General features: G+C 38.7%; 2 protein-coding genes across 2 annotated transcripts; both read left to right on the top strand.

The window, feature by feature from the left end:
• Window positions 1-144: 144 nt before the first annotated feature.
• On the top strand, window positions 145-1,456 carry LOC149962990 (uncharacterized). Its single transcript, XM_090164484.1, has 2 exons — window positions 145-1,400; window positions 1,447-1,456. The coding sequence occupies exons 1-2, from the start codon at window positions 145-147 to the stop codon at window positions 1,454-1,456; spliced, it is 1,266 nt and encodes a 421-aa protein (XP_090020610.1).
• Window positions 1,452-3,105, top strand: LOC149962989 (uncharacterized). Its single transcript, XM_090180305.1, has one exon. It carries the CDS (start codon window positions 1,465-1,467, stop codon window positions 3,007-3,009), a length of 1,545 nt encoding a protein of 514 aa, XP_090036431.1. The 5' UTR covers window positions 1,452-1,464; the 3' UTR covers window positions 3,010-3,105.
• Window positions 3,106-13,386: the final 10,281 nt, after the last annotated feature.

Here is a 13,386-nt window from a genome sequence, read left to right as displayed (position 1 = left end):
CTAAACTTTGTGCGGTGTATACCTCCGCGGTTAGCTCCCTTTCAATCCTGGCTCGAGCCTGCGAAGGTGCATGTTTCATTTTAATTTCCTTCAAGAATTCTTCTCTTGATGAACGTCTGGTATTGGTATATTGTTCAATAGAAAATGAGTGAACCAGATCTGCGAACTTTATTAGCAAAATGTTCCGAGGTAGATGCCACGGAAAACGGAAAACGGTGGGTCAACGCCATCTCGGACAAGAATGACAGCAAATTCGTCCTCGGCTTACTCCAAAATGGAGCCAACGTCAACGAAATATTGTGTTACGAGAACTACTCATTCCCGGGTCAGCTGATTACACCGATAATTTACACCCTCAAAGAAGGTTCATTCCGCAAAGGGACACCGTTGCTCTACGCCTTGCTGAGGAATAATGCGCAAATCGCCGAAACACTAATTCGGGCTGGGGCTGATGTGAACGCGACTGACGACCATGGTTTCACTCCTCTGCAATACGCTTCGGAACTCGACTGTAGTATTACTGAGCTTCTGATCGAAAAGGGTGCTAATGTGAACGCTACTAACCGTGACGGGCCGACCCCGCTGCATCTCACTCTCATGTTGAACAATCCAAAAACCTCCGAAACGTTGATTAACGCTGGCGCTGACGTAAACGCGACTGACAAAGATGGTCGAACTCTATTGCACGCGGCTTCGAAGTTTGGCTGTGACGTGATAGAGCTACTTGTCGAGAAGGGCGCTGATGTGAACGCTCTGGACGGTGACGGCTTAACCCCACTGCACATCGCTCTGAGAGAGAACAATTCAAAAATCCAGGAATCATTGATTAACGCTGGCGCTGACGTGAACGCGACGGATAACTATGGTTTCACTTCTTTGCATGTTGCGTGCTGGCTCAACTGTTCCGTTACAAACTTAGTAATTGAAAAGGGCGCTAATGTAAAAGCCGAGGACAATTACTCTCGTTCCCCGCTGCACATCGCTTTGCTCTGGAATAACCCAAAAGTCGCCGAATTAGTAATTAAGGCTGGCGCAGATGTGAACTCGCTCGATGACGATGGTCTCACTCCTTTGCACGCTGCGGCTCGGAGCGGCTGCGATATTGTAGAACTGCTCATTGAAAAAGGTGCGGATGTGAACGCTTCTAAACGTCTCTGGTATACCCCATTGGAGTTCGCCTTATTGTACAATAATCCAACCACCGCCGAATCGTTAGTTAACGGTGGCGCCCGTGTGGCTGGAAATCTTAAATACTTGAAATATGCCGCCATCTATGGGTATGAGAACGTAATTGCGAAATTACTGCAATTGGGGGCAAATGTGAACGCTATGGATTCCTTCGCGTACACGCCACTTCATTGGGTCTGTAAAAATGGTCATCTAGGCTGCCTGAGATTATTGCTAGAAAGTGGTGCTTCTCTTAAAAAGCTAAATGCTCGGTGGCAGTCGCCTCTAGATTTGGCCATGATATACGGTCACCACAATGTCGTTGAGCACATTGAGTGGTGGCAGTCGCAGAGGGGCTTCGGACATTTTCTCTCCACTTTGCGACCTCGAACCAATGAGTATTTACAAACGAAGATTGAAGTTCTCAGTCGGCAGTTGACGGAAAAAGAAAACCAGTGCGTCCTCCTGCGACGAGAATTAGGCACTGCCGCGGTACAAATTGAAGAGTTGTTGTCCAAAATGGACGCTGCCGACGACACTGGGAAATTAGAAATTAAAACTAACATGAAAGCGGTTCGCCAGAAAACAGACAAGATAGACTCGCTGCATTCTCAGATGGAACAAATGATGGCTTCAATTGAAGAACTGAAAGCGGCTAAGTTGTCACATATCTTCAAACCTTCAGTGGCTGATAATCAGGAGACCTCGTCGGTGAAATCTTTCGTCACCGCGTCATTTAAATCCATCGTGGATTGTTTCAAAAAGAAGTCCTGTCTCTTGGAAGCGGTCACCGCTGGTGACGTGGAACTGGTCGTTCGACTATTGGGAAAGAATCCAGACTTGAACATGCGAGACAAAGACAAGCAGACCCCGTTATTCCTGGCGTGCAAGTACAACCGACACGATATAATTAGACTTTTAATTGACCGTGGTGCGGACATTAAAGCTCCAAATAAAGACAACGCCACGCCACTCTACATCGCTTCTGAGAACGGGTACGCTAACGTGGTCGAGTTATTGTTGGAGCACAAAGCTGACGTAAATGCCCAGACCAAGTTCAACGCCACTCCTCTGCTAATCGCAGCTGACAATGGTCACGTGTTTGTCGTTGAGGCTCTCCTGAAGAAAGGTGGCCTTATCAACATGCCCATGAAGGGCGGTTACACTCCCCTGTACGTGGCAGCGAGGAACGATCGAAGGGAAGTGGTCGAAATGCTCTTGGAACACGGAGCGGACGCCAACGCGTCATCCCAGAAGAAAATGAGTCCGTTGCATCGCGCCGCTGTCGAAGGCCACCAAGAAGTCCTGGAATTGCTCTTGGAACACGGGGCCGACCCGGATGCCTTGAACGCGAAGAATGAAACGCCAGTAAGTTTGGCCGAACAACACGGGAAGAAAGAGGCGCACGATTTGATGGTGTCTTGGAAGGGCATGTCCCAAAGCGAACGCAGCTCGTGGACCCAAATGAAACGGGGGGAACGTCAAAAACTCATTGAACGTTTAATGCGAGTGTCAAAGTGCGCTGGTTCTTTTGACCTGATCGATCTCACGGTTCATTTGGAAACAGAGGCCCGCGAAGTGAAGGAACTTCGCGACAAAGCGCGGTTATTGAATACGGCACTGAACACTATTCCTAAAGAAGATGGCGTCTTAGAAGCACCTTTGATCACCGAAATCATCCAAGAACTGGTTGTGAAACAGGAACGCGTGACGGACCAAATGACGAACAACGATCGAAGTGAGAACGTTACGAAGAATTTCATAATTATCAACCAAGGCGTCGTTCACGGATCCATCGCCGGGAACTGTCGAGACATTTACGTAGGGCCACCAGACTCATAACTTAAAGTTCAAATTCACCCTTTGTTTTTCATAAGCGCACTAAAGGTTGTGTAGGATCAGTAATAACAATAAAGGTCTTTCCTCGGTTAACTTGAATCTCTTTGCGTAAAGTATTATTACCTCAAAACAAAATGTGTCTAAACTGCGAACGAAATCCTCCGTGCAAGGCTTATACTTTTCTTCTCTTGTGTAAAATAGTAATTATCTATTAACTTTTAATTGAAATTCACTCTTGGATTTCCCTAGGACTATTAAAGGTTGTGTAGGTATGGGCAATAAATTCAAAGCTATATACGTAAAACAAATTATTGCTTTAAATTAAACATTTTCAAGGAAATCACCAAGAAATAATATTTCCGTGAGCCAGGACCTGCAAGTTACTGTACTGTTTATATAGTGCTTGTTGAATTAATGGAACTTCCTGTTCCATTCGCGCTGGAGATAAACTGACACTAAATGTCGCTGTGAATTTAAAATAGTAAGGAGATGATTTGAATACAGTGTTACTTATTCGTCACTCGTCTCTTTCTAAGCTAATCAGCTAGGCTAATACCCAAGGCACCACCTTAGGACCAAGTCATCTAGCGACGTATAATGTCTTTAAACAGGTGGCCAGGTTACAATGCGTAGGAGGGTGGTGGCAAGCCCTTCATGCCACGAGAGCCAACAGCTCGCTACACTAACTATTACCGATTTTTAAAACTATTGTAAGATAGCTGGAAATTTAATTTAATGACTTTACTGGAGAGCGTGGTGCCATCTATTAACGACAAAGGAGGCTTAAATATACTTTTTCGGCCGAATTCAAATTTCCCGCCTTAAATAATAAGAGTGAAAGCAGTGACTTTGACTAATCTCACTTTTTGGGGAAGAGTGCACTCGGCGAGTGACGAAAAACGAGAGCTGGAAAGAGTGAAGTTTTTTATTTATTTCAAATCTCTCTCTTGAGTGAGAGTGAATCTCTAAAAATCACTAGCTATTTTGCCGATGTATGTAAATTGAATATCATATAATAATGATTGTATTTGTGTGGAAAATTGTATGTTTGTTTGTAGTTGAATAAAGAATTATTCTAAAAACTGTTTAATAAAAAATATTACAATTTATGAAGATAATTATTTACACACTCTTCATACTGGCATATCCAAATATATATTTTAAATTTCTAGAGATTGTTAATTGAAAAACATTGTATTTAACAGGAGACTTAAATTAGAGTGTTAATCCGGTATACGTGTGCAGACTGTGCCCAATTAAAGCTATAAGTGTACCCTCCTAAACGTTCTCTCTAGACGTTTTCTAGCGCCAGTTTAACATCTCAATACACCACTTAGGCTTTACGTGCAGCGCTCGCGGCGGCAAGTTCAAGAAACTCTAGTACGGGAATGTGTATTGCGGGAAGCTTAATTAGCAGGCGATGTCTGACGTAAGGTTGGTGTCTAAGGCTTTAAGCCGACACCATTTTGGTTTTTTCAAAAACATGCCTGACGTGAGAGAAAACATTTAGGGGCCTTAGACAACCACCAACTCCCAAGGCTTAGAAAACAAAGTTCGTTAGTATGGCAACCGCTGTATCAGGCAGTTATTCTTGTTGTACTGTATTTGTAGAAATATAACAAAATTAAAGGGACTGGCAACCGGTGAATCTTTTTGAATTTGAAAAACGTCATTATGAAGTTGAAGGGGTAGGAAAGAAGGGCAGAGGGAACTTCTTTTTTTTTGTGTGCGTCACGCGGAAGCGTAATACACAAAAGGAAGTAAAACGTCTTCCTCCTGCTTTTGTTGGATAGAAACCATTTTTATTTCTACGTTGCACTCCGAGTAGTAAAGACGGTCACCTTAAGCTAATATTTTTACCACGTGGTCCAATAATGTTTTGCAATTGTAAAAGTAATTGTTTGTCGGAAAAACGAAACAGTTGTCCTTGTAGGGTAAAGGGAAGTAAGTGTACTTCTGATTGTCAATGTGGTAAAGACGACGGAATTCCCTGTTGTAATGGTAAAGTGGATATTTCTGAAACCATCAATCAATCAAGAACAATTCAGAGACCACCAGTTTCAATTGTTAAGGCAATTTCCATGACTTCAAATAAAAATTTGAGGAAAAACAATCTGAAGGGCAATCAAGAGGTAAATTTTTAAACATAAATTACTTTTACTCCTACTTTATTAATAAATGTAATTTAGATATCCAAGATGACCCGAGCCAAACTACTTAGCATACTGAATGCAATAGTAAGAAGAAATCCACATTTGAAAGTCCAGAGTTATTTGGACGCAGAACAGGAACCCCTAGAACTGACTCAAGATGTACAAGTAGAAGAAAAAGGCAACGAAGTTTCAGAAAACATTTCAAATGCACCAAACCCTCCGAAACCAGCTCGAGATCCTAACGACACTCCGGGTTGGTATTTTTGTGGACACTGTAAAGAAATGCCTACTCCAGTCGAAAGAGTGTGTTGCACAGACAGAATGTAAGTTCATTTGACTAATTTTTTTTAAGAATGATATTATACCTTCCAGTTGTTTTTAGAAATACTGGCTGCATAACTGATGGACAGTTTAATGCATTAATCCTAAACCGTGCAGCCTTGCACATTATTATGGAAATTCGGCACGACGATGGCAACGTCCGCTACTTGGATAACAACAGGTGCTATAGGCACTCTGCCTATAAAGCCTTCACAGCGTGGCATGTGGGGCCATTGGAAAGAGGTAATAGAGAAATAGTTCCCTCTTGCGCTGTCACTGAAATTAGGCAGAGATACCCTAGTGCTACTGGCTATTACACAGGCTACAAGGAGACAGCGGAAAATTTAGCAAGAAGAATCAGAAGAAGAGCTGGCCGTGGAAGAGGGGCTCAGCGTGGAAGAGGTGGGCGTAGGTAAAATTTGTCCTAGCTGCATATGGAAATAATGGGCGATTATTTTCAAAAAAAAAACACTGTCTAATAAAATGATTTATTCAATACTGAAGTCGTCTTTCTGTAACAGTTCATCTAGCTCTCCACTTTCTGTTTCGAGAGAAAACCTTGAATTAATTTCTCTCATTTCAATTAGTTCATGTTTCGAGGGTCCACTAACAGCAGGGGGCTTTTTGACTAACACTACATCATCAAACATATCACTCGCATGCCTAACAATTTCTTTAGAAAGTGTTAATTCCAAAAGATCTTCAGCAGGTTTGGTATTCTTTGGTACTTTAACAGGCACAGCAGTTCGTTTTGCCGTGGATTTAGAGTACTTCACTTTATATCTATTTACATAAATTATAACCACATTACATGTAATGGTGAAACAGTTCTTCATATTTTTACTAGGCCTGTGCGAGTATTCTAAAAACGCGAGTACTCGAGGCCAGTCCGAGTCAGAGTACTCGGACACGGACTCGCGACGTCCAAATCTATTACTCGTACGAGTACCCGAGTCCTTTGCCAAGGCTTAAAAATTACTCGAAATAGACTCGAATCAGTAAATATTCCACCAAGTCCTTTATTTTTTTTTGACGATTCTTATGAATCCTTAATTTTTGAATGAGTCTTAGGAGTTAGTTAAATTTTCTTTATTTTTTAACGCGAAGTTGCATTTAACGGCTCACCTCCAGGTGAAATCCCGTAATGCGACTCGAACTAAATCTCGAGGACTCGAACTGGACTCAACCAGAAAATTAAGACTCGAACGAAATCTTAAGGACTCGAGGACTCGAACGAGTACTCGGGTATTGGACTCGTGAGTACACTTTTCCAGGACTCGAGACTCGACTCGAACTCATAAAAACAGGACTCGCACACCCCTAATTTTTACCTTGGAACTCCATTTTTATCCAAAGCTTGCGGGCGGTTAATGTTTGCATTATGATCAAAAACTGCTAGTAAATTTCGGGCAATGTAAGACTTGTAGCTGTAAAAAAAAATGTTATTTAAAGAACTTACATCAAATTAAAAATATTGAAGCAGTTTTACCCAAATGGTAGCTTTTTTCAAAGCATATGCTAATATTACAGAGTGGAACGACTCTAGCGAACCTGTGTGCCTAATTTAAAAAAGTATATATTTATCAAGGTCAGTACTTTTATTACAGCAAGAACAAAAATACCTAAAATTTTCATAAAAATGAAAATCTTTCAGGAAATCTTTATCAGCAATCACAGTCCGAAGCTTCTTATATGCCACACTTTCATAATCTATCCACTCTTTATCTCGAGGTTCTTCAGCATCCAATTCATCGTGGGCACAGCCTCCTAGTCCCCACTTGTGCTCATTAGATGGAGCGATGTTAACCAAAGTTTCTATCACAATGAGGTGATAAAGGCATCAATTCATTTTGAACAGTATCTAAAATTTATTAATATTACCTTCATTAGATCTTCATTTTGTTCGCAATTCTCCGCTGACCACCAAAAATGTTTGATAATATGATCAATCCATGGCTCAATACTGTTACACCCCTTTTCTTTACTTATCTATAATAAAGAGACGTTAGGTATGGAAACACATTTATATATTTATTATTTACTTTCACTAATCGTTTTCTCAATTTTTTAGCTGCATGCCATATGTCGTGAGAATGTTTTATGTGCGGATATTCTTTTCCTGTTAAAATAGCGTAATGACGATTGTAAAAATTGCAAAAAAAAGTAAGGTATCTTGTCTTACTTAAAATGCATTTGATTTGGATATGAGCAACACCAGCAGGACAACAATTTTCCAATTTTTGTAATAACCTCCGAAAACAAAGAGGTTCCATGTTAACACTCTTATTTTCACTTTCACTTTTTTCAGCAAACTCAATCGCAATAATTTTATTAGTACTCGCACAAATAGCTGTGTATGTGCAAAATTTCGAACAGTACCCCGGGGAGTCATTACCTAAAAGAAAGACAACAGTAAATTTCAGTGTTTTATATAACTAGTAGAAGAAATTTCAAGTACATCAACTTAAAATTAGTAAAAGGAGTTCACGTGATGCTCAAGTCAATAAAATAAATTTGAGCACCACCTTTTACTAATTTTAAATTTTACACTGTGACAATAGTTTTTATGGATTTATATGAACTTATTTACGTGCATCACAGCAGATTATTAAGGGCTCTTTAATTTTGGAAAGCAATGAAATTTGCTCAGAGTCCCAATACTGTAAAATAGCTGGATAGCAAGACTTTTCATGGTGGTGGTACAGGGATGTGTGACTTATAGTTGCAACGCCAAGTTGAGAGAAAAAGGTTTGTAACTGTTTAAAATAGGAAATATTAAGACTTAGGCCTAAGGTGGTGCCTTGGGTATTAGCCTAGCTGATTACTTATTAGAATAATTATGACACGCATTTGAATAGCACTTACTTTAGAAAATGAGCTACCGGAATAAAGGGCACATGAAGCAAATTTTAAGTTGAAATCTGTATTTGCTGAAGTCCATAAACGTTTATGATAATTTGATTTGCTGTTGCACTTCCAAGATACGTGCAAGTTGGCCCCTTTAAAATATTTCTTAATGTGAACCTTCCTTCCACAACCATTAATCCCACACACTTTACTAATTGTAATATTTTTTCAGTCTCGACAAAACAATAAGGTTTAAAATCCGTGGATTCTATTGCGATATCACTCTCCGATGTGCATAGAGAGTCATCATCAAGCTTAGAATTTGGATCACAAGGGCTTCCATATGTTGCACTGAAGTAGAAATATATAAATATATTTATTAAGTTGCAAGTACTGTTACCAAATTCAAATTGTATACAAAAAATTACTTTGAAATGAAACTAGAATTTAATTTCTTTGCAGTTGGTGTTGCCATGGGTATCGCATCAGTTTTTTCAAGTTTGAAATATATCAAAAGATGCTAAAAGGCTTACTCTAGTTCTATTGCTTTCAACTATTTTACGTTTTCCACCATCAGACAATTTAGTATTCGAATATTCCATTATTAAATAAAAATTGTTAATGTCCACGATTCCAAATTTAAAATAAAAACGAAGTAACAGAAATAAATAGTACAAACGCCGTTGAAACGCGGAATGTTTCAATATAAACCTGCCGCCGATTCTTTGGTGCCACTCGCGATAAACCGTGGAGTTAAACGAAAACCTTTCGTTCTTTCTACCCCCTTCTACTTCATCCCCTCGCTACGTCATAACGACGGTTACCAGTTCCACCACTTGCCAGCCCCTTTAAACAAAAGCTTAGCGTGGCATTCCTTTCCAAACGATCGTCCATTGAGAGATATTTGGTTGAGTAAAGTAAAAGGACAATTCAATGTTAATATCAATACAGTATAACGAAGCATACTAGGGTATGTTCATAATATTTTCTTGAAATAATAAATGTCAAGAAAAGGTTACTAAAAAAAGGTTCTGTACCTTGTTTATTTTCTTTGAATACCAATGTAAGTTATTTATAATTATATCTTGTAATGTAAACAAACCGTTAACTTTTTGTCTCATATTAGTTAGAAGACTGTTCCGGTACCATTGGTAGTTTTGGTACACAACAAATCAGTGAATCTGCTCCACCACTGACACTCACCCCAAATTCTCAAGAACTACTGGTAATAAGGGGAGAGATTTATTTCTTCTTGAAGAAGAGTTTTAACTTTCGGGTTATCGATAAGTAAATCAACAAGATAGTTGTGTAAATATTTAAAAACCATTGAAATATATTTATTTTGATTACTTTTCAACATTTATATCTTGATAAAAATGCATTTAAGTAGTCCGTTTTGCTAACCTTCTTATACGGTATAAATACTTCATTCCCATACAGTGGTTCATTCTTTTTAACTCATTTTAAAATTATCTCGGGTATAAATGCATTCATGAATAAATGTTAAACTTAGAACCATGCACTCACAAAAAATGTCATCTTTCACTATTCTGATACATATTTGTTAATCTTTTTGATTTCCAGTGTACACGAAAAAATCAAGGGCTTTCAAAAGTTGTATAATAGGCACATGTGTTATTATGAATCGCTAAAGTTTTAAATAACTGAGCTCTTTTGCCCTCATCGAGAGATCTACGGTTTATTGGTCTTGGGTCGTACCGAATCTTGAGCGAGTTCTTTACTTTTGTAGGTTTTCCTGGCACACGTTTAGTTATAATTAAGTCTTTTATTGACTTGGGGTATGAAACACTGTTCCCTCCAGGGTTTATCCATTTACAGAGCCTCTTTAAGTACAAGTGACGTCCTCAGGCAACTCCTTTAAGCTCATGTACTCTCTTAACGCATTGCCTGTAATGTTGTAATAAGTTTTGATTAATGTTAGTCTCCCAAATTTAAGAAATGTTGTAATTGTCTTACCCCGCAGGACATTCGCAGTAGCTATGCAGCATTTGCCCTTCTGGCTTGGACAATCCGATTACAATATTGTAGTTGCCCTTCTTCATTGACGGAAAGAAATTTGAACGAATTGCACATACCCTATTACCTTCTTTAAGAGGCTGGTCATTGTACTAGAGTTTTTGAATATAGCCTACTTCAAAGAACCTAAGCCCTTTAGCTTTTCTGTTTACATCGAATAATTTGCTAAAAGAATCTTCACAAGTTCCAGCAAAACGAGGAGGGAAACCGTTTAAACATTTAACCCACGATTTATTCTTTTTATAATTGAAACCTGAAGTCCTCCATTTATTTGTGTCTAATACACAATCTGTAAAACTGGTACTCGCCATAGAAAAAAGGTTTAAACTAAACTTTAATTTCTTTAAATAACTAAGCCTTGGTCAAATTAAATTTTCTGAAGTCGACGTTTACTCTAGAGAGCAACACGCACAAATGAGGGAAAAAATTTTAATAGCAAATTCCCGTACTATAGCTTCACTTTATAGGTTATAGATGGCGCTCGTGTATTTTGCGCATGCGCAGAAGATAATTCCGAATCGGTGTATTATCTCTGTCGTTATAAAGCAAGTGTCGGCTCGACGTGAAGTAGCTCTTTTTTCAACCGATGTCACTAGCGTCAAAATAAAAATAAGATGCTTAAGCTACATTTTGACCCAAAAGGCGGGACATAAAAGTTCCCCTCGCTTTGATTGGCTAGATTTATAAATTTGATAATAACTTAAATTGTAGTAATTTTTAACAATATATTTCATATGAGATTTTTATTTTGTGTTTAAGTCCACTAACAAGTAGAGTGTTAGTTGTTTAAATATAATACTCTACATTGGTTCTCTGACGAGATTATTGTTTTGCTATTTTGAATATTAGCTTCCTTTGCCATAAATAGAAGGTAAAGTATCTTTTTCCGAAGAATCGGATAGCTTCCTTGCCATCTCTAATAACAACGGCCTTATCATCATGCAGGTTGAAATTTTAAATAAAGCATGATAATGGCGATAAAATTTAGTTTGCAGCACAACGGATATTCACTCTTCATCAAAATTATTTTTCGAAGAGCTGCTCGATAAGGCGCGGATTATGTTATCGGGGAAAATAAATTTATAATTGAGCTTCAAATAGGTGTGTCAGTTTCCTGTTTTCCGCGCGTTACATATTCTTGAATTTTTATTGAGATTAGTTCTTAGAAGGACCACAAATGTCTGCTAGAATTTTGACGATGTAATTCAGGGTAATACGGGCTCTTAGCATGCAGGAAACCGTGACGAGGTAGAGGACCGGCGCGTGATAACTCCTAATTCAGTTTCATAATATTATCGTTAAATTATGACGCCACTCCGCGCGTAGCTATCAGTAAATTTTATGAAATGTGTAGTTACAGTGCCCTGAATACCTTTTAATTGTAACGCATCTTTGTGGTAACGCGCAGGAGCAACAAACACAAGGAGCACGCAGCTAACCTTTAAACGCAGTGTTGTGTACAAATTTCATTGGACGAGCCTTTACACTGAACGTTTTACGGAAAGGGGGAAGACAATTTCCGAAATTTCCCCTTCCGACGACAGCAGGCGCTAAAGCGTCTAACCAATGAAAACTGTACGCACGAAAATGTACGACTTTTGACGGGTTGCATTCTCCTTGAATGAGGTGCTGTGTTTGTTGCTCCTAGCTGGTAACGTATCTTTGTTGGTTGGACGATGAAAAAGCGCCAGATTCTGTGGTAATGCACTTAATTAATAATAATAATAATAATAATAATAATGAACTAGGCTAATATCGAAGGCACCATCTTAGGCAGGAGTTCATCAATGCTCTAAAAATTGATCAGATATAAAAAAGGGAATATGCCTATTCGACCGAATATTTATGAAAACAATTTCAAAGCATACACTGAGTAATAAAATGTAAAAACCTTTTTCAGTGTTTTTCTGTAAGAAAGACAAACAGTAAAGTCGTATTTACTACAGACAGTGTATGTCTGTAACTTTTAGCCAGGGAACTGTACTTTTTACTATTTTCTGTAAGACTTACAGAACGATTTATACTGTTAATATCACCGATATGCTTCAAAGGTGAACTGAAGTTTTTACGACACGCTGCAAACATGACAGATATAACACTCTAAAATCCATAACACGGTGTTAATCTGAAACATTTACAGAATGTCTTGCAGTAATTTGGTTGCTATAATATTCCGTATTATCAGAAGAAAATAGGGGGAAGTACGCTTCTAGTCAGCTTTGGAAAGGCGTCACTTTTCACGAATTTTCGCGCCAAAACGGTTTGGCGGGAAATCGCGGATGAATACATCGTTTAAAAAGTCATTTTTCTTAAATTGAACAATTGTAACATATTGCCCTTCTCATTCTCTGCTATTTGAGTTAAGGCGTATTTGCTTTCGTCGATTATAGCCGTGTTGAATCAAAACAAAAGTAGAACTACTTTTTCAGTTTGGTTTATTATGCGTAAAAAGGCGTTTTCGTGGGTCACACGACGACTTCTACGGCTCAAAGCTACAGATACGTACTTCCCCTATTTTCTTCTGGTATTATTGAGTCCACAGATTGGCACACGTGAAAACTAATTTAATAAATGAAAATATTTTACAAAGTTGCTTGAAATATTGATTGACCTATAATTTCACATTCTTCTGTGTGCGTAAGAAACCCTCTGCAAGCATTGTTTCGTGCCAAATGATCGTTTTGTAAAGTAACATTCCATTTTAAAGTCATTTTACCAATATAATTTTGTTATATTTCGAAATATTTTCATCAATATTTGTAGAACAAATGTATAACTATGTTGCCCTATGTGTGCGCGGTCCATTGAAATTTATAATGAAACTCTTCACAAGTATCGCATGGCATCAAACAACTTTAATGCTCGGGCATTTGTCGCAGTAGCGGCGCTAAGGTTTTTTCACAGGTGGGCTAATTATTTTGTGACCCCTAAGAATTTTGTGGCCCTTACAACCATGGAGTGTAGCTACACTCCATTTTACAAATTTAGTGACCCCTTATAAATTTTCCAGGAAGCGAGAAGA

The sequence above is a fragment of the Leiobunum rupestre genome, chromosome 1 (assembly GCF_980474605.1).
Source record: "Leiobunum rupestre chromosome 1, qqLeiRupe1.1.hap1, whole genome shotgun sequence".
Lineage (NCBI taxonomy): Eukaryota > Metazoa > Arthropoda > Arachnida > Opiliones > Sclerosomatidae > Leiobunum > Leiobunum rupestre.
Note: the sequence above shows the minus strand (reverse complement) of the source record. Positions and strands in the feature narration are given on the sequence as shown.

What these genes read in the sequence shown, in the direction of transcription:
- LOC149962989 (XM_090180305.1), top strand. Translation starts at nt 1,465, where the DNA reads ATGATATACGGTCACCACAATGTCGTTGAGCACATTGAGTGGTGGCAG.
- LOC149962990 (XM_090164484.1), top strand. Translation starts at nt 145, where the DNA reads ATGAGTGAACCAGATCTGCGAACTTTATTAGCAAAATGTTCCGAGGTA.